This window comes from Nestor notabilis, unplaced genomic scaffold, assembly GCF_000696875.1.
Source record: "Nestor notabilis isolate BGI_N333 unplaced genomic scaffold, ASM69687v1 scaffold8381, whole genome shotgun sequence".
In the NCBI taxonomy this organism is placed as follows: domain Eukaryota; kingdom Metazoa; phylum Chordata; class Aves; order Psittaciformes; family Psittacidae; genus Nestor; species Nestor notabilis.
In genome coordinates, this window is record NW_009914174.1 from 23,152 (window position 1) to 47,256 (window position 24,105).

The 24,105-nt window shown below is 38.5% G+C and overlaps 1 protein-coding gene across 1 annotated transcript in view; it reads right to left on the bottom strand.

The window, feature by feature from the left end:
• XPO4 (exportin 4) overlaps nt 1-22,912 on the bottom strand; it is a gene marked incomplete at its 3' end in the record, with an annotated part of 44,873 nt that extends 21,961 nt beyond the window's left edge. The window contains exons 1-5 of the mRNA XM_010023519.1: nt 22,812-22,912; nt 19,339-19,480; nt 18,927-19,065; nt 7,224-7,340; nt 6,280-6,433 (exon numbers count right to left, since the gene is read on the bottom strand). Coding sequence (XP_010021821.1) covers nt 6,280-6,433; nt 7,224-7,340; nt 18,927-19,065; nt 19,339-19,480; nt 22,812-22,905 — 646 coding nt within the window. The remainder of the gene's footprint in view (nt 1-6,279; nt 6,434-7,223; nt 7,341-18,926; nt 19,066-19,338; nt 19,481-22,811) is intronic.
• Nucleotides 22,913-24,105: the final 1,193 nt, after the last annotated feature.

A 24,105-nucleotide genomic window follows, 5' to 3' on the forward strand; every position in this document is an offset into this window, starting at 1 on the left:
AAGCATAAAAATATAATTAGATGCCTGTGTGGATAAGTGCTGATACGCTCACTAGTTAGTGCCTACAGAAAGACAGGAGAAAACCATAAAGATGGATATTCTTTTCTCTTTGCCCAAACTTATGTATGTAGACATTAGCTCTATGCTTGGCTTGTTTCATGAGTTAGAGGAATAAGAGTAATCTCTTTAAAGTTCTAAATATGTAATTTTGGAAAAAAAAATTAAAAAATAAAAAAAGGAAGTTTTATATGCTTCTTGGAGAAAAATATTTTAAAAAGAAAATTAAAGATAAACAAACATGCAGTTTGCCTCCCACTCTTTGCCTCTGTTCAAGGAGGGGGCTGATAGCTGAAGATGAGTATCAAAATATTTTTTATCCTAAGGCAGCCATGAGGGATTATAACATTTCACTTCAGAACTTCCCACAAATTCCAGTATCTGATAATGGATCCCACAGTCTTTTTTCCTAGAAGCAGCAAGGCTTGTCCTTCCACAAAGCTGTAAATTAGGAGCTCAAAAAATTACAGCTGAGATTTCCTCTGCCAGACTCTTATTCAGAAGTGTCTACAGTGGCAAAGAACTACTCAGAAATAGAGGGAAAGCTCCTGGAGTGCCAAGGCCTGAATATCTTTCTTAATACTCATTTAATCATTTCACCTTTGTTGTTTGGAACATTTTCTGGAAAGCTTTGTGTCAGTCAGACTTACATTTTACAAATCAAACACTGCATTAGAAAGGTAAGTGCCTGGAAATCTGCCATCCAGTGCTACAATGTTAACATACTGATTTTCTTCAGATTTTAAGACCTCCTCTGGCTTGCTAGCCAGTCAGCCAAACACATGGGATGAGTCTGGGAGCAACTGCCTAAACTGATGCAGCAGCTTGCTGCCCCCTATGGAGAAACGAATCTTTATATAGCTTAATGCTCTCAGCAAACATACCCAGCTTCAAGAGAAGGAACGTATGCTTAAATATTTAATTATTAAACACAATTATTCTTAACTGTCATGAGAATGAAACAGCTACTTTGTGTTGGAGACACTGGACTCAGATTGCAGCAACAGGTGTAGGAAGTGTTGGAAGACCCAGCCTAATTTTAAAACTGGGCAATTCCGGAGCTGCTCGCAGTGTAGCCATGCCAGTACCAAGTCTCATGTTGTCCACCCAAGCGGATTCTGCAACTCCTGCTACATTTTACTGCTATGGTTATACAGCTGGCAGTGTGCAGGATAATCACTCTAAGTCCAACTTACACTTAAAGCACAGATGCAAAGTGACTGCCATGCAGACACAGCTCAAGAGTCACACCTTTCCACTATATACTCACTGCCATCTAGGAAACTGATGGCAAGTCACTGCAAAACTGGAAACTTAAAACCACTGGGGCAAGAGAGCAAAAGAGGAAAACACAGGTTAGACAGAAGGAAAAAGTTCTTCACAGTGAGGGTGGTGAGGCACTGGAATGGGTTGCCCAAAGAAGTTGTGAATGCTCCAACCCTGGTGGTGGTCAAGGCCAGGCTGGATGGAGTTTTGGGTGACACGGTTTAGTGTGTGGTGTCCCTACCCATGGCAGGGGGGTTGGAACTAGATGACCTTAAGGTCCTTTCCAACCCAAACCATTCTATGATTCTATATATATAAACAAGTTCCCCTTCATAAAAAGCATCATTAATGGTCTGTTTTCCTCTTCTGATAATGCTTTTAAGATGCTCTTACATTGCCAACTGATTTCAGAATTCATTCAGATAAACCCTCTATAAATACACTGTATAAATACAAACATGTTTAGTGCAATTATGATCAAATTATGGGGATGTGTCTATCCTGGCTTTGCCTAACTTTGTCTTAAAAAGTTGCTAGAAAGGATTGTCAAGAAAACATACAGTACCCTAGAAATAATTTCTAAGCTTCAGGAATTTCAAAGTCAGGTCCTACCACCTAAGAGTGGTAAGTCTGATAAACGCAATTCTCGTTTGCACTTTTCTTAAATACAACTATTTAGTTACATTGAATTTTTCTTTATATTCTAAACAATGGCCATGATATTACCCCAACCCTTCATCTTCCAGATAAGGACAGACTGCTGTAGTAAATTCAGAGTAATACCAGGCTGCTAACAAACACAAGACCTAAGGAAAGCAGCCCTGCTGCTGAGGGAAATCTGTGTTGTAACTCCTTGGTACAGTTTCAATCATTTCTGCAGCCGTGCAACAAATCAAACTGGGCACACCAATCTGCTAAAACAAGTTTTCAGCCAGGTGGTTCCCTGCTCAGTATCATGCTCATGGGAGGTGTTAGGGCAGGATGCTTTTTCAAAGGCAATGCCAACTTGAATCATTCCTCAAAGCAAGCCTCAAGTTTTCTTGAGGCATTCTATGTGTTTTTCATGCATTTCCATTATGCTGAACAGATGCTACCAATCTGGGCTGGACCAAGTTCAAATCTTGAAAGTCTGCAGAACTACATGGTTCGCAGAATCTCCCAGAAAGGTGTCTCATTCTTGAGACATTTTCAAAACAGAGATACGAAGAGCTTTATTCCTTTAACTGTGTGGCCAAAGAACACACATACTTTAAAAAGTGTTCACATCAGACAAAAGTTTCAGTTAGTTTATGCAATTGCCATCGCACCATTAATTTCAATGGAACAGCAATGATGCATGCTAGTAGAGTACATCCCATTGGCTTTATGTAACCTGTATTTTATGTCCAATACCCTATTCTTATATTTGCTTGAAAATTTGCCAGCTTGCCTCCAAGCAAGTAGAGGCACCAAATCCAAAACAAAAAGAAGCTCAAGTTCCTCTTTATTCATGTACTATAATCCATATGTTAATGAAAAAGGGATAAGTAGTTCTATGACAGCTCCTAACGACAGGAGTAGACACCTTTCTCTAGATGAGAGACAGCTGGACAAAAACCTTATGCTCTGTTTAAGAACTTTTTCATTTGAGGATATTTATCCAAAGTCCATTAGGATATGGCTGCCAAGAACAGATAAATCCCAAAGTCAAGGAGAAGTGAGAAACATCTCTGGAGGTAAAAGAATACAAATTCTAATTACATCCCAACTCCACATGACATATACATCCATGCCATTAAAGCATTAAAGCCCAGCAACATTCAGCTCCTTAGCTGGAGACTTCAGACACTTGCAGTGTATGAGAAGCAGGATCCTTGAAAGCACTCTTGTGAAACAGAGGGCTGTACCTCTCAGTAGTGGTCACCTGCACTTCCTTACTTAGTCAAAACATCAATTTAAGAAAAGATGGAGTTAGAAGTAGTTCAGCCCAAGTAAACAACATTTAACAGTGCTGTAACAGCCCTGAAAACAGAAACCCTACAGAAGCCAGCATGCCGCAACAGACTACCGTGTGTTCTTAGTGCAATATAGGAATCCCATGTTATTGTCACTTCCAACAGTACTGCCAAAAACCTCTGAAGCATCTGCAAACACCATCTGAACTAATAGCTTGAAGTAGCAGATAAAAATAATCTGTGTGTTAGAAAAATGAAATGGAAGAAACTGCACATGACTGAAAAGAGGTCTCCTAGTTCATCACACCCTGCCTTTCCCACTGCAGACACTGTAACCCAAGACACTTGAAAAATACTGAGTTCCAACTTGAGAGCAGATAGGTCCCAGCCTCTCTTCTTCCGTTGCTCCAATGAAGTGACTGTTCCAGAATGCATCTTTCATGCCAGCAATAGACAATACAGACTTATTACAACTCTTCTGTTATGACTGGTGGCAGCACTGTTCAAGCCTGTTTAAAAATGCTGTTAACGTTGTAACAGCACAAGAACTCTTGAGAAGTGATATATTTTAACGCAAATCTCAACCAAGTGATTTAAATAACATGCCTCTTGGTGATGGTCACCGTAGAGTTAATGCACATCTATGCTACTTCCTTTTTTTGGTGACACAAGAATCTTGCTAAAATTATATACAAATAGTGCAGGTTATTGTTATGCTGCAGGGAATACTGGGAATGAATATTATCTTGTCAGAGGAAATACCAGCTAAAGGAAGAAAGATATGATCTGTGGATGCAATGGATCATTTTACTTCATGCTTGGGGTACTAAATTTATGCCCATTGCTTCAGCGTATGTACTGTAAAGATTTGGAAAGGATACCAAGAGGATACCAACTGATCAATCAACACAGCAGTTCTTACGGAATGTGCTATCTACTTAGAAAATGTAGCAAAGTTAAGTTTCACTGCCCACAAGCTATCACCACTTACTTTTAAATCAGTCTTCTTAAGGAAGAGAGATTTATGCCACGATACAATCAACATGGTGCTGTAAACCCAGCAGTTCTTGAATCTTCGTCAGCTAAGACCCACATTTCTCAAGGATGATTAAAGCCATTCCAGCTTCCCTGAAAACAGGTTGCTACACAGAGGAGGGAGACCCACGCTAGTGCTGTAATTCTTACAGCAAAATTAAACGTCCTATGGTAGAAAACTATAAGATAGATAGTACCAAGTGGAGCAGAAGTTATTAAAAGATTTGAAATAGAGCCATGTAAGAGCAACTGTGGCTCAGACTAAAGATCCATGCAATCTCCAGAAGTTGCCAGAATTTGTCTAACAGCTGTAGTACCTAAAGTACGCTAAGTAGCAGAAAACACTGTTAATCTTAAGCAGCAGTATGGCTTGCTTAGCTATTTCAATTAACACTTATTTACTAGCATCTATAGACTAGATCACTTCATGTTATAGAGAGGTATAAATGAAAGCTGGAATTCCCAAGGCTCCACATCTTGCTTGTATACATCTAGCTCCACCACTGCAAACCTTAGCCTAGGATAAAGCGCTCATGAAGAACTAGAGCCTTCACTTTCCAGCTGTAACAAGATATGTATTTAGGACTACATCAGAGGTTTGCACAGAGCAAGACAAAAATTCAGAGGGAATCACCACTGTGCAACACAAGAGCATTTCCCTTCTATTTAAGATAACAGCTTAGGGAAACAAAAGGAAATGTTCACACATTATTTGAGTTCTTACAAATCCCAAATTATCTTCCAAAAACTTCTGTAAGATGCAATAATTTGACTCCATTCTCAGCCTTGTGAGCACATGCACTTCAGTGATTGATGGGAGTGGGATATTTACTTTTAATCCATGACACCTTCCATAAAGGTAATAAGAATGGTATCCTGCTTTACAGAAATGAACCAAGGAACATCCACTTTCAAATAAATTTAATTTTTCCTGCCTGCTGTATAATGAATAGAGGCAAATACAACAGTAACACACAGATATCACCATCCAACCAGGAAAGCAAACAAAATCCTTCACCACAGATTGGAAGGCAACATCAAGATTCCTGCAGTATGTATAATTTAGTAGCAATTTCAAAAGGTTTTAAGAAAAAAAAATTATAAACCATCTTAAAAATTTGGCTCTTGCAAAGTTTGCTGAGCATCTTAAAGATGGCCTAGTTATTAAAAGAGGCACTGTAATGTTTTACTGCAAGTCTGTCTTAACCCTCCTGTTACAGAATGTGGTTATTTCTACAGTATTTTTCTAGCCCATTTTTGGGGCTGAACATTTTTGTATCTTTTTTCTTCTCTCCCTCATTAAGACTCTTTCTGATTCCCATTTCATCTCCTACTTTCCATCTCCACCTGTCTCTGGGCTTTAGCAATCAGCACACATCACAAAGGTGTAAAAATGGAAGCAATGGCACCTGTGTAAAAACGAGATGCCATTTCTCCTCTTAGCTAGCAAATACATTTTCCTCAGTCTGAAGAGAACCTACTACATGTTCTACTATATGACCGTTCTCTTTTATGGGGAGTCAGTTGAGCATGCATATTCTTAGATGATGGGGCATTTACCTGCCCCCTCCTCTTCTCTGAGAGAGAAAAGTAAGACAGATCAGATCTCCACATAAAAATTTGAAAGACCATGGACCTCTTCACCTTGTGGTTCTGCACTGAAGTTAGCATATTACACTTTTCCTCTCCCCTGCACTAACCAGATAAGCCATCAACCCATAACTGGTGGCTGCTCTACCAAACTGGTTTTGCCTTTTATATAAAATACTTTACAACTTTAATGAAGAGCAACAGCAGCTTCTGTATGTAAGCATTTGTTAGCAAGGATGAGGGTTACCAAGAGCACTAATGGAAGAAAACATAAATCAAGAACTAAATAAAAGGCTTGTAAGTTTTACATTTTTCTCTCCTCATGAAGACTTTACCTATCAGTCAGTAGAAGTGACTTAAGTCAGCTGTAATAAAGGGCCTGACATTAAAAGGATATAATTTGGAGGAAGGAAGTTCCAGCTTAAGACCTGATTGGCTAGTGCAAGATAGCGCTGAAACACTGAAGACATCTGAGCATTGAGGTTTTCCCGTCTGCTGAATTCCTGAAGTACCTCTACAGTGAGCATGAAGATCTGCCGCAGATCATCCTCCTATAGTCAGGACAAACACAATATATGAATAGAGTCAGTCATTAATTCAAATGTTGATTAACAAGAAATACTTTACTAAAAAGAAAATAATTTTCTGTTTTCACCCTATTTTTCATTAAAAACCAGAAAATATTCTGAAGTTGTAAGTCAGACTCCCCCCATACACATACTTTTGTCAAAATTACTAAATTGTGTTTGTAAAGAATAAGAAATAAAAACCTTCTCATAAATGCTAGTCATTAAAAGAAAAACTTAACAATATGTTTTAACAGCTGGTGGAGGAGAGGGTTGGTCTTTGGCATGAAAAAAAGTTGGTAAGTTGTTCCATAACAGTCAGTTTAAAGCAATGCCTTCACAAAAACATTTCTGCCTGGCCAAACAATACATCTGAGACAACCAGACTACACCATCTGCAATAATATTTTTAAATACATAGCTCTCCTTGGCTTTAAACCAAAGCTATATTTAAGACTGTCATTGTTCCACAGAGTATTCGTTTTGTTTGCAATTGGTAGCCAAGGAATTAAAGAGTCCAACCACATAAAGAATCATAGCTCTATCATCAATAAAATGTGAAAAAAGGGACTGCACCTTTTTGATACAAGTTTTTTAAAAAATATATTATCAACTTTCGTACAGTAGCCAGTAACTGCATTTATAATATATTTGTTATTAAATGCTGTTAGGCACACACTGTACCTGAACGCACCTGGCACAAGAAAATATTTCCACTTCTAGTTCTTTACATTTTAGAAAGACAGGTAGCACATATTATACCGAACTAGTTTACCTGAAATATACGTTTACAGTTACCATGGAACTCCATGCTTAGTCCAATGTTGCTGGTTTTACTTGAACTTGAGAATTCGCTCAATAACGCCGTCAAAATGGAACAGGCCAAAGTTTGCTATAAGAAAAAAGGGGGGGGGAGGGGGATAATATAACTAAAAGATGTCCAATAACATAATACCACCTAAACTGCCCTCAAATTTTTTTATTAGCATTTTTCTACAACTAGTACTTCAGTTTATTTTAACACAAACTAGAATAAGTCAAACTTTCAGGAGTATAGATCCTTGGGTGAACGACCTCTGGAATCATCAAGGATCCATCTTTACAATAGAAATTCAAATATTTGAGCAATACAAAGGCTAGCACCTGTGAGATCATCACTGAAAAAATGGAAACAAACTTACTGCAATCCCTTTCCCAACCTTGCTGTTCACTTTCTCTCCCTGTGCACAGGGCTTTACAGGTTTCAGGGAAGATTCAGTTTCCACTTATTTCTATTTATCTAATACTTCAGGCCACTCTGAAGTGGTTTATCCCTTCTTTGCATTTGCTACACTTACCGTGTTGGTAATTTATAATGATTAAATTTATACCACCAAAAGTGACAAAAGCTAGTCAAAAATAACACCTACAATACATCATTGACTACATCTTTTCTCTCTCCCCCACCAAGAAAAAGGAGAGGAATATGCAGACAGCTCTTATGCATGAAAGTTTCTGGATATCTCCCTCGAAAGCACAACACGTAAAGGTTATTTCTGAGGCTTGTGAAGCTACTCTGTTAGAACAACATCTCTGAAGCAATATAAAAATTGGTGAGAAAAAGGCACGTTAATTTCAGAGAGACAGATCCATAAATACTGAAGATTCAAGGATCTTTTCCGTTCTCAAAATTTATGGTAAGGTAAATCAAATGCTTATCCTAAAATACAGCTTAAAAGCCAACTTTCCATTATGAAACATACTGCTTCAGCCTTTGTTGCTGTTTTCTGAAATTAAAAAAAGCTTTTTTTCCTGATGCAACGTCCAGTAACCATCATCACCAGTTTTAATACATTCTTTTTAACTGATCATGACACACAAAGGAGAGTAAATACTGTAAATGCATTGGGGATGCAAATAGTACTTCTGAAGTGTGCCATACACTACTGTAATAAGCACTACAGAAAGTGTATACTGATGGTAAGAAAATACTTCTTGTTAAAGAGATGTTCTTAACAAAAACCTTCAAAATTACTGGCTATCCTCCCAGACTGTTTGGAGCCAAGGTGCCAGGGATGGACAGAGGGATAGGAATTGTTAAAGGGTCATGCATGCCAGCAAGTGTCCAGGGGTTAAACAGAAATATGCACACTACCTCTGAACACCCGAAAGATTAAAGTGGAGATGATACTATTTATGCAAGCTCATACAACAGCTGAGACCAGTGCCATCCACCCACCAACTGCAACATCTTTGTTCAGAAATGCCTCTGAAGTCAGTACCTTGACCCCCCAGACAACTAGTTATCTTAGCCAGTATACACTAAATTAACATTCTTACTTGCTAAATAAGTCCCAGACAGATCGAACATAGCGGCTGCGTGATAGTATATGGATTTTCTCTTCTACTGTATAATAAAGCTGTGCATTTGACCAGCACATTGCTCCTCAGTTGCTAAATCCATGCTTTCCCGTTTTAAAGAAATAACTGTTGATTTTAAATGACTATTTCTCACCTACAGTCACTACTGTCACAGTGACTGTAGTGTAATTTTGCCAGTGAAAAACAGCATCACACTTTATTCCAGTAAAAAGTGCTATTTTGTCAGTTCTATACTGGACTTAGATTTCTCATTAGCTCTAACATTTCAGTATTTTATTTCCATATTTCTGTGTAAGCTATTTATACAATAAGTACTTTTTACTTAGAGTAGATCCATTTGATCCAGTATAAAAAAATTAGTGTAGGCTAACACTGAGGTTTTAATTCAACATTAAAAGTTCCATATGAAAAGAATTAATCTGGATTAAAAAAATCCCAAACTAAACCTTCTCCCTCTGCCCCTCCACGTCTCCCCAAGTTTGGCTCTAGAACAATGCTTCAGATAAGAATACATGTTTTTGACAGAATAATGCAAAGTTGCCAGAGAACACTGCCCAGTTTCATTATGTGCCAGGAGATGCAGAAATCCCACAAGACTGTCTAAATACTTTTAAACACAGACTTTTATTTGATGCTTCAATTACTGACACACTGATACTTTTCAGCTCAGAGAAGGCATGATTTATGGGCATTATTAGTTGCAATTACAAAACTGTACAGTTTGATGCTCTATGACATACATTACCATATGGTATTAACGACTACAATAGTACAACAGCCTGGCTAAAGCTAAGCTGCTTCTGCTCTATCTTGTGGAGATATTTGCACCAAACCACCATCTAGGACAAGCAGGGCAGTGGCGCAGACCACCCATCACTTACAGTTGGCTGCCAATCATTGGAAAATAAATCATAAGTTCAAGCAACAGGTAAGGAACAATAGGGGAAAAAAAGTTTATTCCCACTGTGATTACAAATAGTTAACGTTAGCTAAAACAATAGATGTTTTTCTCTTTCCAATTTCTCCAGTGGGTTTATGTAGTATGTAATAATTTATCCCTTTCTGTTTGGACAGTAAGGTGCATTCCAGGTTTTGTTTGTGTGCTTTTCTCCTGATTTCAAGGAGAAATTTAAAAGGAAGGTTAAATTTTATGATTGATGGTAAAGAAATCTCTTCAAAGAGGTAAAGAGCAATAGATGCAGCTAGGCTGACTGAATCCAAGGGTCTGATAAAGCAGCTTGAGCAGCGACCTGTCCCCGTGATTTCAGGAGATATTTCATGTAGTTCTAACATCAGTACCTGCTTTGAGCATGAAAGGAGAAGCATAAAGTTACTATACATTTACTCCCTCCAGCAGCCTAGCTCACAGTGAACACCAACCAGGGCACACTGCATCCCTCTGCTGTCCTCTCTCCCACTGAATTCCCAGCATTCCACCACCTCTTTCACCTTGGTATTTCAATACCTGGGGTGCAAATTCTGCCACATTCCCTCACTATCCCAAAGGTGCTGTGTGCACTGCAGGCAGATCCACTTTTGTCACTATCTGCATCTGCGCTTACCCCTTGAATCCCCATGGAATTTTAAATATTCCTGTATATTCAGGTTACCAGAGGAAGAGAAGATCAAAGATTAGTTATTGGCCAGTAACTTAAAATTTACTGCAACAACAGGCTGAGAGGAAATTGCTTGAGATTTGTTTCCTAGAAGGTAGGTGCCAACCCCCAGGAGTTGATCTTACAGACAAGTGCAGAGGAGCAGATCAAGACTTGTAACCTGTCATTGCAATGTCAAGCATTTGAAGAGAGCTGCGTGCAAAACCACCACTGCTTCCTAAAACTGCCATAAGACCTACTGAACTCTTCCGAATACACAGTAATACTTCAGGAACTCTGGGATAAAGCTTAAGTAAACTTAACTAAAAGAAAAATTTTACTTTATGAAAAGTAACTTTACTGAAGTTTAACTACTAAATAAATTCTTTCAATCTACATATTTGTTTGGTATGAAGACACTAAGTACCTCAACACAAATGCAAGCTATTGGAAAGATTTCCGAATCTGAAACACAACATAATTTCAGATAAACCAATACAGTTGTGCTATGTGAAATAAAATTACCTCCTTACGCATAATAAAATTAAATGCACTTAATACATGTAAAGTTCTAGAGTGTAAGGTTTTTTCTTGGCGGGGGGGAGGGGTTGGTTTGGTTTTTTTTAAAGGTTTTTGCCACACCATAGAAGAGATTAAGAACCCAATTTAGTAATACCATAAAGTAATAAGTAGAAAATGCACGTGACTCTGGGCATCATATTAAAAGTCAGATCTGAATGTCTATTGCACAGTAATGCCATTAACTTCATACCAGTAAGAGTACACCTCTGAACCTAGTTTGACTCACTCACTAGCAATTGCGCTAGTTCTGCCACAAGTACATACCCAAACAATAACCCCATCTAACAAAATAAAACACTCTTGTTGAGAGCGGGCTGCCTCTGAGAATAGCTTGGCACTCACCCCAGTTATCTTTATTACCAGGAATAAACTTTATGAAAGATCACTATACATAAAATAGACTCTCAGCTGCTCAAACAGAAGATCAATGGGACTTGTGATAAGAGATTAACTTGGCAATCAGACACCCAGTAGCAACATCGTTTTAGTGGTTTTCTTTTTGAATTACTTTAGTAAAACAGAGACACTACAGAAAGACCATGCACCCTTTTAACAGTAAACAACATTTACATATCATTAATAAAACTCAGATGCAACTAAATGCAGCTTATTCCTCCAAATGGAACGTATCCTATAACAAAAGTTAAAGCCATAATGTTTGAAGGGATTCCACACTTGTGCCTGGACTGCCCATGGAATAAGTGAACAGTTTCATTTGTGGGTAGTTAAGTTACAAAGCATCTGAAAGGAAGAAGAGTTCAAATACAGCTTAGGAAAAAATGGACATGTGGTACACCAGTTCTGAGGCATAAAAGCCAACAGACAAAGCAGAATGAACTACCACACTGAAAATGTTTCCTCTGTTCTGAAAGTCAGAGCAGAGATACAGTCAGGTTTGATTAAACCACTCATTTTACTACAAAGCCTAAATTATCATGCAACACACCACCTTCTGCAAGTGCCTTTTGTATCTACAAAAAAATGAGTAAGTATATTTAAGAGAATAGAAGTCTTACCTGAACAGAGCAAATCATAACATCTACTCTGTTACATTAGAATATACATTTAGAGGACTTTTTTTGTCCATTCATGTAATGTAAACTCTGTAACTGAAACCAAAGAGAAGCCACAAAAAGCATTTAATACTATTCCTAAACAAGCTAATTCTAAGTTGCACAAAAGCAGGAAGAATCAAAGAGTAAAGCTACCAGAGGCAGGCTTTGCTGTGCTGCTCCTAGGTGATGAAATTCTGTAATTAGAATGTATCAAAAGCAATTTTACAAAATAAATTGTTTAAAGCAAGGCTTCCTTTATAAAGGCAGTAACAGACTTCTTCCCTAACTTCCTTGAATAAGCACAGCTGTATTTGCTAACATTTTCAGAGTATCTAAATCCCCAGAATGTAAGCTGCAACTCCAAATGGAAAGGTTAACAGGATGGCCATAGGGCCAAAAGAAATACCATTATGTACAAAGAGAAACCCAGGAGCTGAAGCAGTAGTTCCCAAGCAAAGAAAACCTGAATATATTCTGAAGAAATATAAGCAAGGACTAGGAAGAACCCACTGGTTTTTATCTGTTTGATCCTTCCCAAATGAGCCAACTGGTGGAAAAAAAGCTCTAGAGCAGGGACAGGATGATAGGAATAGGATCCACAGCTGCAGTTTTGTGCTGTCAGCAGTTAAGGGACTGGCTAGACAGCGCACCCCTTTCCTCCCATTCCCCCTTTGCCACAGTGCGAAGACAGATGACCAGCACCAGGTAAACACACCACACCTACAACAGCACAGTGAGTGAGATCCTGCTTCCCTTCCTTGGGAGGAACCAGGCAAACCAAGACTGGGAAACCCCCAAGGTTGAGCTGAGAAAGAAAAAAAATAATCAATTCCTCAGTGACTCACTGGGGTCCACAGGAAGATAATCTTGTGGCATGTGAAGCATGCAGACTTTGGCCAAAGAGAGAAGGGAAGTAGCAGCCTCTACTAAGAATGGAGGAGGTCCAGGCAGAGATAGCTGGAGCACAGGGTGTAAAACATGGTTTTCTTTGTTTCTCTGGGGGCAGGTGAGGTTGTGAAGCAGAAATCAGGGGGGGGTGGGGAGTGAAGGTCTGAAAACCATTTATCTAGGGGTAACATATCCTCCAGGTTCTTGTCTAAATGCACCAGTTGAATCTTCACTCCTACAGCAGTTGCAATCCAAGACTTCTGATTAAATTCAAAATAATTAATAGTAAGACTAGCCATGCAGCTCACCATCAGTATTGCCCATCTTTAAATACACATCATTCTGGTAAATGCTCTTTGGTGGCAGGTGTTCCCTCTCCCCCCACTTTTCCCAGTACTCATTCCTGAACCTTCTTGCCCATCTCTGCCTGCCATATTGTCATACATGCCAAATGAGCCGTGTTACATGGCTATGCTCCACAGCAATCTGCTTAAAGAAGAAGAAAAAAAAAAATTAAAAGAAAAAAAAGGAGGTTAGGAGGGAGAAGGCTGGTTGTTTTAAAGTAGAGTCCGACACATACCCAGTTTATCACTGAACATACACATTCAGAAGGGCAGTACCTCTGCGAGGAAGAGGTACTAAAGACAGAGCAGCTACGGTCAATAACCTTCTTAAAGAGGCTTTTCCCCTCAAGCCTCTTTATTTCTGTGTCACCATGGTAATAAAAGAAAGGTGTAACATATGGAAAAGGCATTATTTCTTCCTTCCCTGTGGGTCTCTCAGGTCTACAGAGGGCCTCAACGTGCACAGCTCACAGAATGGCAGAATTGAAGAAATGAAGGGTCCTGGATGCCACACATAAAACAGGGTCACACATCTTGCCTCTGAATCATGTCTCCTCACTACCCAGCCTGGTCTTTGAAGCTGTGCTGCTCTACTATAAGTGATAATACTAGAAGCTATGAGTTTTGAATATTAAGGTGAAATTTTGCTATACTACATCTCCAGTAAACTAGGCTCTCTTTCAAAAGAAAAATCAGAAAACTTTAAAAGGCATCCTGGTTAATAAAACTACTAAAAAATTACTTCTGTTTTAAAGTTCTCTTACATCTCTATTAGCAAGCTGTAACCTCATACTTGGAGTAGTTTCTAGATCCCAAAAATTCCCAAACCAATCTTTAACACACTAACTTAAGCCTTTATAGAGTACTTGTCAGCATGAAGGAAACAGCTTAATTATCCTGGTTTACCATCTGGTTTTTATACTCAACATGTCTCAAAGGCAGTAAGGTTCATAGGACCAGGTAATAATTTTATTAGACCAGAAGATACAGCTGAGGGTATAGGGGGAAAAATAATGTGTTTTTGTCAAAATGTGAAAGTCACAATAGCTTTTCCAAATCCTACCCTACAATATGAGACAGCAACAGCTAGACAGGGATACAGAAGTAAAATTCCTCTTAAAGAATAAAAACAAGAACTATAAGTGCTAAATAACCCTAAGTAGTTATCTATGCAGTCATTATTACTGACATTTCAATGAAGATTAATGCCTAGAGTTTTGGTTATTAACATTTCCTACTGTTAAGACTAAAATCCATCCACAGCACATTCCTCAGCAGTTTTAAGTAACCTGATGCATCTGAATCTCCACTCTAGCCCAACCATGAACACTGGGAAATAGAACAACAGAGTTACAGATTTTAAGAGAGAAGGAACTTTAAGGATCTCAGAGCAACTCCAGTAATTCCTGTAAATGCAAGTCTTCTTGCATTTACAGAAAAATTAAGGCTTCAGGTATGGAGCTTTATACTAGAATACATTCTACTATATGCATTGCAGATCTCAGAAAACACAGCTTCTGTTGCTTCCCAGTCCTGTGTCAGGTCTACAACAGTTGGACCCCTCTGTATCCACCTACCCATATTTTAGAAGAGAGAGAGGTACGACCCATATCCTAGCCCAGTTTTAAACAAAGAACATCTGATGGTTGTTCCAGTTCCTCCTCAGGAAATCAGTCACTTTAGAGGCCAGAATTCCTGTCCTTCTGGCATGGGCGAGAGGCAAATGAAATCAGCTATGAAAATGCAAAATATTCTAACAAAAAAGAAAATACCAAGAAATTAAACACATTTATAGTTGAGAAGAATTTGGCCTACACAATTCTCCAAAATTTTCAAATTGGTGATAGAAAACATGTATTTACCGCTTTAAGACTGGCCCGTGAATCTGTGTCTGCTGCCAGAAGCTCTGTCCCCCAGAGATGGAGATTTTTTTTTAAAGAGATCCTAAAATTGCTATTGGAGAGAGATCAGACTCTCCTTCATGAGCAGCAAGATGGCTTATATTGATGTTACAGGAGGAGCCAGGAAAAACAAAACCAGGAACTACAAAGCTAATCCTTGTCCTCCCAGAGGATTACCACCTAAACTCATTTATGAATGAACAGGCAGCCAAACTCTAGTCTAGAGATTGCTTTCCCTTCTCAGACTAGGGTTTCCTCCATGAGATCCATAAAGATCCATATGGCAGAGAAGCAGCAACAGGATCCAACACTCCAGGTTCAAACCCTGGCTCTAACCACGCATCCTTCTCATCCCTGTAGTATTACCTCTCCTTAGTGCCCTGTTATTTCCTTAATGTGTACACTGTGTTCCACTATTAAGAGGCTGCTTGATACTAAAGCCATCTTTTTCATCTCCTGCCCACTTTCTTCTCATCACTATTCCTCTCCTCCTCTTCCTTCCAATCTCCTTTTTGGTGTTGTGGGGTTTTTTTTGTTGTTGTTGTTTGGTTTGTTTTGGGTGGGGGTTTGTTTTCTTTTTTTCTTTTTTCCTCATTCTCAACAGTTCATCCACCAGTCTTGCTCCCATGTCAGTTTGCCACAGCATTACTCAACATACCTTCAAGTTCCATCCTCAAAGTACATCCACTTCTAAAGATATTCTAAACTAACACTCGAGAAGTTAAGGTATTAAGCACATCAAATCCTGCAAAAGACACATGTGAAAGACAGTACCACCTACATTCTCTGTTGTCCTTATTACACCACCCTTTCTGACTTGACCATGACAAGATGTTACTGAAAACTCCTGAAGATTTCATGAAGCAGAAGTGCCTAACACACACAAAACTAGTACAGATGTCTGACAAGAACTGGATGGAGGGTTGCAGGGAATGGAAAAGATTAAGTACCTATTCTATTCTTATAAGATAAAGAAGGGCCAGAAAGCTTCAGAGCCAGCAGAGAGCAGAAAGCAAGTGGGAAGCAGGTGAGAGACTACTTCGCTATTTAAAAAAGGACTTTCTCTCAATTATGAACTGCTGTAGAAAGTCATTATCAACAGCTAAGAGCCACACTTGAGAGCTTTAAATATTTTTAAATAAAAAGTGACCTGCTGCTGACTCCATCTGTTACTTTTCAGCTGCTGAGTGAACCTCAGGTACGAGGACACAAATGGGTAGGCAGTAGGGAACATGGAGCAGTAGCCTGGGAAGGATACAGAAAGCAGCTAAGAGACTTGACAGAGAATTAGAAGTCACAAAGGTATGACAGACTTCTGAAACTTGACTGTACAAGGCTGGAGGGAAGAGTGCACATCACATCACAGGGAAGACATGTTAAGAAACTCGAAGGAGTCAGGAAGGCACAGAGGGCTGGAAAACGTCTGCTGATCTCTCCCAACACCCATACCCTAGCCTCCTCCCTGACTTGGATGGAGGCCTGTTTTTATAAATAACTAATGCAAACATGCCTCCAGAGAAGTGTAGAAACACCTGTGACAGTACATGGCACTGTCCTGATGATGCATCTTGGATCTTGAAAGCAGTACCACTCCCTTAGCTTCACACCATACCTTGAAGCACCCTTAGTTGAGACTTCTCACAGCAGCAAGGCAGCCACAACACCACAGGTTCCATGTAACCTGATGGGCACAGCTGAACACTACAGGGACACGAATACAAAACACCCACCCATATTTGGAAAGGTAAGTGGATATTTTATTGTACTCATTATTCTATACAACCTTTCAAAGTTGTTATATATTTATATGAAAGGCATGCCCTGAACCCGTCAGCGCTCAGCTGTGGCAGACACTGCTAACACACAATTTTATTACTACTTATTGCATATGCCGAGTCTTGTGTCACATGAAGCTGTGCAAGTACCAGTTTCCCTTGCAGTAAAGTCTCAGAAGATTACAAGAACATTTTTATTAATAAGAACTATTTTATAATTTAAAACCTCATACATGGAGCATGTGTTAATAATCAGCTTGCCAAAGACTAACAAATGTATTTTGTGCCTTACAGAAACGATGTTCCAGCAGCATTGCATGTGACTTTTTTCTACATATTCATATTAGCATACCAGCGTAGAAAACATCCTTATATACTCAAGACATTTTCAATACCATTTTTCAAGCTTGAGCACAAACACTTTGAAAAAACTATGGGGAAACTAATACTTGTGAAGAAAGGTGGATAAAGGGAAACTAAAAACTGAGTCTAACTTGGTATCTGTATGGTGGCAGTGAGTGGAATTTGGAGAGTGAAATATTACCCCTTCCCCCAGCCAGAGCTCCTCTGCAATGTGCTCCGTTCTGCAGTAAGCCTGGGATGATATACTTAGAGCAGGCAGTCTTAGCTTGCTGTGTGCTGTTCAGTGTAGTGTGTCTGTGCACTAGTGCATGTACAGAATACAACTGTTGAAGTTGAGCTATGCAAGAGCTAGTTCAAAGAGGACTTCTCCATCAACATCCAGGTTTTTACCTACTCCATTTTTGTATGTTTATGGAACGATCATATATACGGGCATGTGTAAAAATTTAAAACCTCAGCTGTAACTCCATTTTAATAACAAGGCTATATTTCCTGAAAAAAAAAAAACCAAAAAAGAACAAAAAACCATGAACTCAGCATTGTTCTAAACAGATACCCATTTTTATCCGAGTTACACACAACCAAAAAGCTAAAATGTTCACCTTAAGCTAAATAACTGAAACTAAAGTTTATAAGTGTAACTGAAATTTCCATACCGTAGAGGGGTATCACTTGTGCTGAGAGGTGACACACTATTTTTAGGACCATGACATGAGCTGCATTACTGCTGGTACACTTTGATGGAATTTTCAGAGTTAAACATTTGCCACTCACATCTTGCACAACTGCTGCTCTAAACGCTCAGCAGTGTTATGAGCTGGTTCCCTTTTTTGTTTGAGAAAAGCTTCAGTTAAAGTTTCAGCATGGAATCTACACACATTTGGATTTTCATTTGGTAGGAGAAAAATCACCTCTCTTAAATCTCTAGTTACATGCCTCTATTATGACCTATTCTAAACTTATCTCCTGGCATAGCAAACGGAATTTCACTAAATGCATAGATAGATATTGGACACCTTGTTTCCACTTTGAGCTCAGTATGGAAGGTAACACTTAGCCCTAGAAGTCTGACATGAAATCATGAGTAAGTTTTGTATTTCCATTCCACATTTTAGTTCCTCATGCCCCTTTCCCTCCACCTATCCGTCACCCAGAGAACAGCAGAGGCCTATGCCTCTTGCTCATAACCTATTCCAACAGCTGAGCTACAGGAGGGTACAGTACTGCACAGATGGAAGGGGAACAGAGTGTGTGAAAAACTGTCAGCTAATGGAAAATCCATTCTAGATCACGTTGTCTGATTTATTAAAGAAACCCACAGAAACCACAAAAATCCAGTGGCACTTAAAGCAGCTATTCAAAGAAACCTATTACTTAAAAAAATATGGTGTAATTGTGGACCAAAAAGCTACACATGCTACTCCTAGTCCCAAAACATTCTTATTCAAAAATCTCCAACTTGGTAAATGATTGCTTGAATAGCTATTAACTTAATTACTAATTTTAATTTTTAGGTAAGAGACATATATAAGACTTCTTTGTTGCTAAGTATGTAACTTATGCTGCTGATACAGATTGTTTAAATTTTGAAGAAAAAAACCCCAAAATACTCACCACAGTGGGGTTCCCACTGCTGATCAACTGGCTGACTTCATGAAAAATGCTTTTGCAGTCGATTGATTTGTCTAATGATCCCCGTTTCACTATCACCGCTACTGCTAATAGAATCTGCTCCCGAACATACTTTTGAAGGCTGTAAACAACATTACAAAAATATATTTGCAAATAATTCTGAATATAAGTGCTCAATAAAATTTTCAACACAGTTCTTTTTCAAACCATTTTGTGTGAACTCATAAGGCAAAAGCTGACATCCCTACAGAAATCAACTAAATGTTAAGAATGGAAGATAAATTACTGTTGAAATGGTCTTCCAGCACTACCCTGGGAAACCAAAGGCTACCTTGGGAAAACCCAGACCTTATGCAAATTCTTACATGTTCAGAGGTATATTTTCTATACTTACTTAGGCCTTTGTAAGACATAGGTTAGAAGGAATGTTCGCAGTGACTCAATGCTAGTTTTTTCCAAGAGAATCCATTCTCTTACAACTGCTTCCATTATCGCTGTAGCTGCTTGAAAAAGGACATAGTCCACTTTACTAGTTTCTGTGGAGACAAACAAAGGCAACTTGGGTATCAGAAGACATACATGTATTTAGCTGGTATGTATTTCCAGAAAAAAAATAATGGCATTTACTGTTCTTTATTATCAAATGGACTTTTGTTGCTAAGAAAACAAATAATATACATCTCAAAAGGGGAGAAAAATAATCAACCCAATTATCAAATGGTCCAACATTATGAATCAGTGACTCGGGAAGAAAAGTTGGCTGCACAGGGAGACTGGGCCAAAGATCAGGAATAAGAATGCTAAACCAACTGTGGAACAAAATAAAAATTATGACGGATTTAGTCCAGATACATTAAAATTGGATTAATTTGACAGGTGTGCCAGAACTGTAGATGCCTCTATCATTTGCATGCTTGCCTTTGCACCAGCAGTGCATAAAATCATGTGTATTTTACAGGTGATAATAGAAGCACCTACTCCCAAAGAAAATATTTGTGTTTTATGATCACAGCAAAAGTTTTACAGACTGGTGAATTTAAGGTTTACTACATAATGTTCAAGCTCCCTTATTTATCTCGAGGTAATCAAAATGTAACTCCCAACCACAGTGTAGGAATTATTAGCCCTTATATTATCTGAATATCTGATTTATTTGTACATACATGCGCTAAAGGAAGTAGAAAAAAAGTGTTATGTAAGAAAGTAACACTCTGTAGAAAACATAGAAAGAACATTCAGAAATGGTGCAGCCACCATGTGTCAAAAGCATAAAATATGAAATAGTGAAATAAAATTCCTTAACAAGAAGTGGAGTTTGAGCTATGGTGGGCTATGTGCCAGGGCTAAAACTGGGTTTGTTTGATAAAAACCTCAGTTATGAGATGGGTTTTAAATTACTACAAAAGCAACTTTCTTCTCTTGATTATATACACACAGGTTTGTAATATACATTTCCTTTATAAAGAAGTTCTATACCCAAAATAACAGCCAAATTGCCAAAATGTTCAAGTAACTTGACCAGGCTCCAAATCTAAACCCTACACAGGTAAACATGCTTAAATCAAAATAAACCACCTTTAAATCTACTCAGCTTAATTTGGAAAACTAAGTAACCACTTAATTAAGATTAATGTGTATGTCAAACACACACAAACTGAGCCAAATTATTCCTGCATAGGAATTTTAATTCTGGCATTTGCTAACTTTTGTGTTTTCAAACTAGACAAAGTTGATGCAAAAAGAGAATGCTATTAAAAAAGAAAAGGATGGAATTTCTCCTTTGTGTCAAGTACCACAGGTGCACAACTTGCAATCATTAAGAGCACAGACCTCCAGCACCCAGTATAAGCTTATAATTAGTCAGTATCATTATCCTCTACATGAAGTTACTAAAGAAAGGCAGGACAAGTTTTGCCAGTACATTTAACAGCTATAAACTTAAAACAGAAGAACGCAGAGCCTCATGCTTCCTGGGTTCAACTCCAGGTTTTTAAAGAAACTGCATGGTTGTGGCTCTTCTTTTCTTTATGCTCATCATCACCATCACTCTCTCTGTATTACTCGTACACTCTTCTCTCCACAAACACCATCAACATATCCTTATTACGTCCCTCTACCTACATTCCAGTTCCTGTCCTGACTTTTTTTTCCTTGTGTTTCTTTATAAAGCCATCTGGTTCTTGCTCATCCTTATCTGCACACAGCCCATCAGTACACTTCAACTCTTTTATTCTTCAGCATAAGCAGCTTGTTTCCCTTCCCTGGTTCCTGATTTCATAATCCTTGTCTCTCCCTTCAACTCCCAAGTCTTAAATAGCTGTTCTTTCTGTCCAGACTGTATAAACACTTAAGAAGCACAGAGTTTTGGGAACAGTGTCTCAGTTCCAGTTCTCAGTATCACAACTGCCTACATTGCCAGGAAAATCTTGTCCCATGCAGGAGCATGCTGTTTTCTCAATGGTGGTAGTGCATGAACAGTTCAAGGATGTAATATTTCTAGACATGCAAAAGGTGTTATAAACAGGATTCCTCCAACCAGCCACGTTTCAGAATTAAAAAAAGGAAACTGTCTGCAATGTAGCATTCATTATTAATGCTACATTGAATTCCCTATTTTGAGAAGATGATGAGGTGATTTCATGATTTTTCATTATTTCTGATTAGTGACATATCACTTACGAGAGATGGGCTGCAAAGTTATTCAGTATGTTCTTCTGCCCACTTAAAAATCTCTAAAAACTAATGTGGAAACAAAAAGCACTGATTTTGCTGACCCATAAAGTAAGAAGTTGATTCCAGGCTTCAAGACCAGATGAAGTTCTATAATATACTAAAACCAGAAGAAACTAATTTGTAGAAAAAAATTTGGTGAGTGGGTGTAGGAAAGGAATCACACTCTGCTCTACGTATCACAGTATAATTTAACAACACAGTAGTAGGCCTGCAATACTGACATCCTAATATTCATGAATTGTAAGTCTCTAACCCAGTAAATTTATAACTAACTGTTAAAAAAATAGTGGAGTGAATTAAGCATGAAAATAATCATATTTTAAATGTAATTCTAATATTTCTGTGTTCATTCTGGAGAACTTTTTGAAAGACAAGTTGCATTTTCTCTTCTTGGTTTGTTTTCTTTTCCAAAAATTTCCAGGTTTTTCTTGCCAGCTTTCACTGAAACTTCTCCTTCACTTTCCCCTCAACACTCACATATAGTGGTACTGATCAGGAATCTTAGCTGCTTACTGCTCCTGCGATTTCCAGATTATTTAGCTGCCAAACTCTAATAAGTCTCTATAGCACCTACAAAAACATTTATTTTAAGCCTTGTAACACAATCACATTTACAGCATTTCCATTAAACCCCAAGAAATTTCTGGTAAAAGATGATAGCTACCTATCTTTCTCCCTTCTCCAGAGGTATAATTCCACAGAACTTCAAATCAATACTCTATTGCTTCTACCAGGTGACAAACTTTTCTCTAACTTTTTTTTCTTTTTTTTTTTTTTTTTTTTTAATACAGCAGCTGGCTGTTAACAGCAACTTACTAAAACGTTCACCCTGAAATAAATTGTCACCATGGAAAATTTCAGCACCAGTGCAAAATCTGGCAAAAAAGTATGTAAAATTGCATCATTGGTTGATTTAACAGGAAGCTTCCAGCCAAGCAACCACACTACAGGCAACCCTATAAATTCCACAGTTTGGACAGTATTACAATAATCAAGTCACAGAGAAAACCTGAATCTGTCAAAAAGTACCCCTCATCAAAATCAAAACTGATGTTCACATTCCTAGATGCAGAACAGCAGCACAATTCTGGTCATAAAACAGGTACATGCTCAACCTCATTCATGAAAACTTACCCAAAATGTGTTTGCAAACAGCAAATGGCGATTTTGATTTTCTAAATGATAAGAATATGTGCTCAGCATGTTGGCGTTGTTCATTATTGACCATGGAAGGTGGTGCCTGGAAGAAAAAAAGGGGGAAAAAAAAAAAGTTATTTAAGCACTAAAACCCAATCCCAATTGTAAATGTATGCGCAGTGTCATGAACTTAAAAATATTGCCTTGTTAAACATCAAAACCTAGCATCTCTTAGTAAAATCACCTGCTCTTTCTCAGACATGGCCTCTTATTACCACTGTGTACTTATATCATGCACGTAAGTGTCAATATTGAGCCATTAGGCAGAGAGTGAATAATTCCAAGTATTTTGTTCCTAATGACGCTCTGGAGACAGATATAAGATCTAAATTCAACCCAATTCTTTTTCTACTTAAACTAAAAATCTCATTGCACACCGCTAAAAGCAGCTACACACTCTCACAGTCACAGAAATAAAGCACTATTTTTTCTTTTGTTCTACATTTGTTTTAAAATATTGAATTACAGAATAAATTCAAGGGATTAAAAAAAATTACTATGCATATGTTCTAAAATAAAGTATTGGCAGTAACATGCTACCCTCTAGTGTTTAACATTAAAGTTGACATCCTAAAGACAGAGGGGAATCTGGCTGAACACTGGTCAGCCCATTTGGGGATGGCTACAGTGGTTCCCCAGGTGCTCATGCCCATCCTTTTATATACCTATCCCCTTGCATCATGAGCACCTTGGCTGCTCAGGTTAACACCTGCTGCTCCACTACTGCTGAAAGTCAGCTCCATAGTGGTTTCTACCGAAAATCAACCACAGGTAAAGCATGAAACTACGCAGCAACGTGGATCATCGTGAGTCGGGATATCACCTACAGAGCACAAATGAGAGCTAACTACCTGCACTACAGCCTCACTTCACTGGGCAACCCCAAGATTCCCTCTGTTGCCCAAGGTAAAAACCCTGCAGAAAACATCAGCTGCTCACAACACCACATTGCTCTCCACTTTTGCTGTTAACATCCTGTGATTCCTGCTACTTGGGATTCATCTGAGCAAGCACACAGCACAAAATACTCTTACAAGGGATTGATGCCACAAGGCAGCATAAACTGAACTGGCGTGCCTCTGAGAAAGGAATATGCAAGCTGCAGAGCCTGGTCAAGGTGAAAGTATAAGTCACTGAACTTCAGCTGAACTCCAAACTGACAGTTGCAGTCCTGTCCTTAGCAATCTGAGAAGAACATGTGTACTCTGCATCTTTTGGGTTTGATTTATAC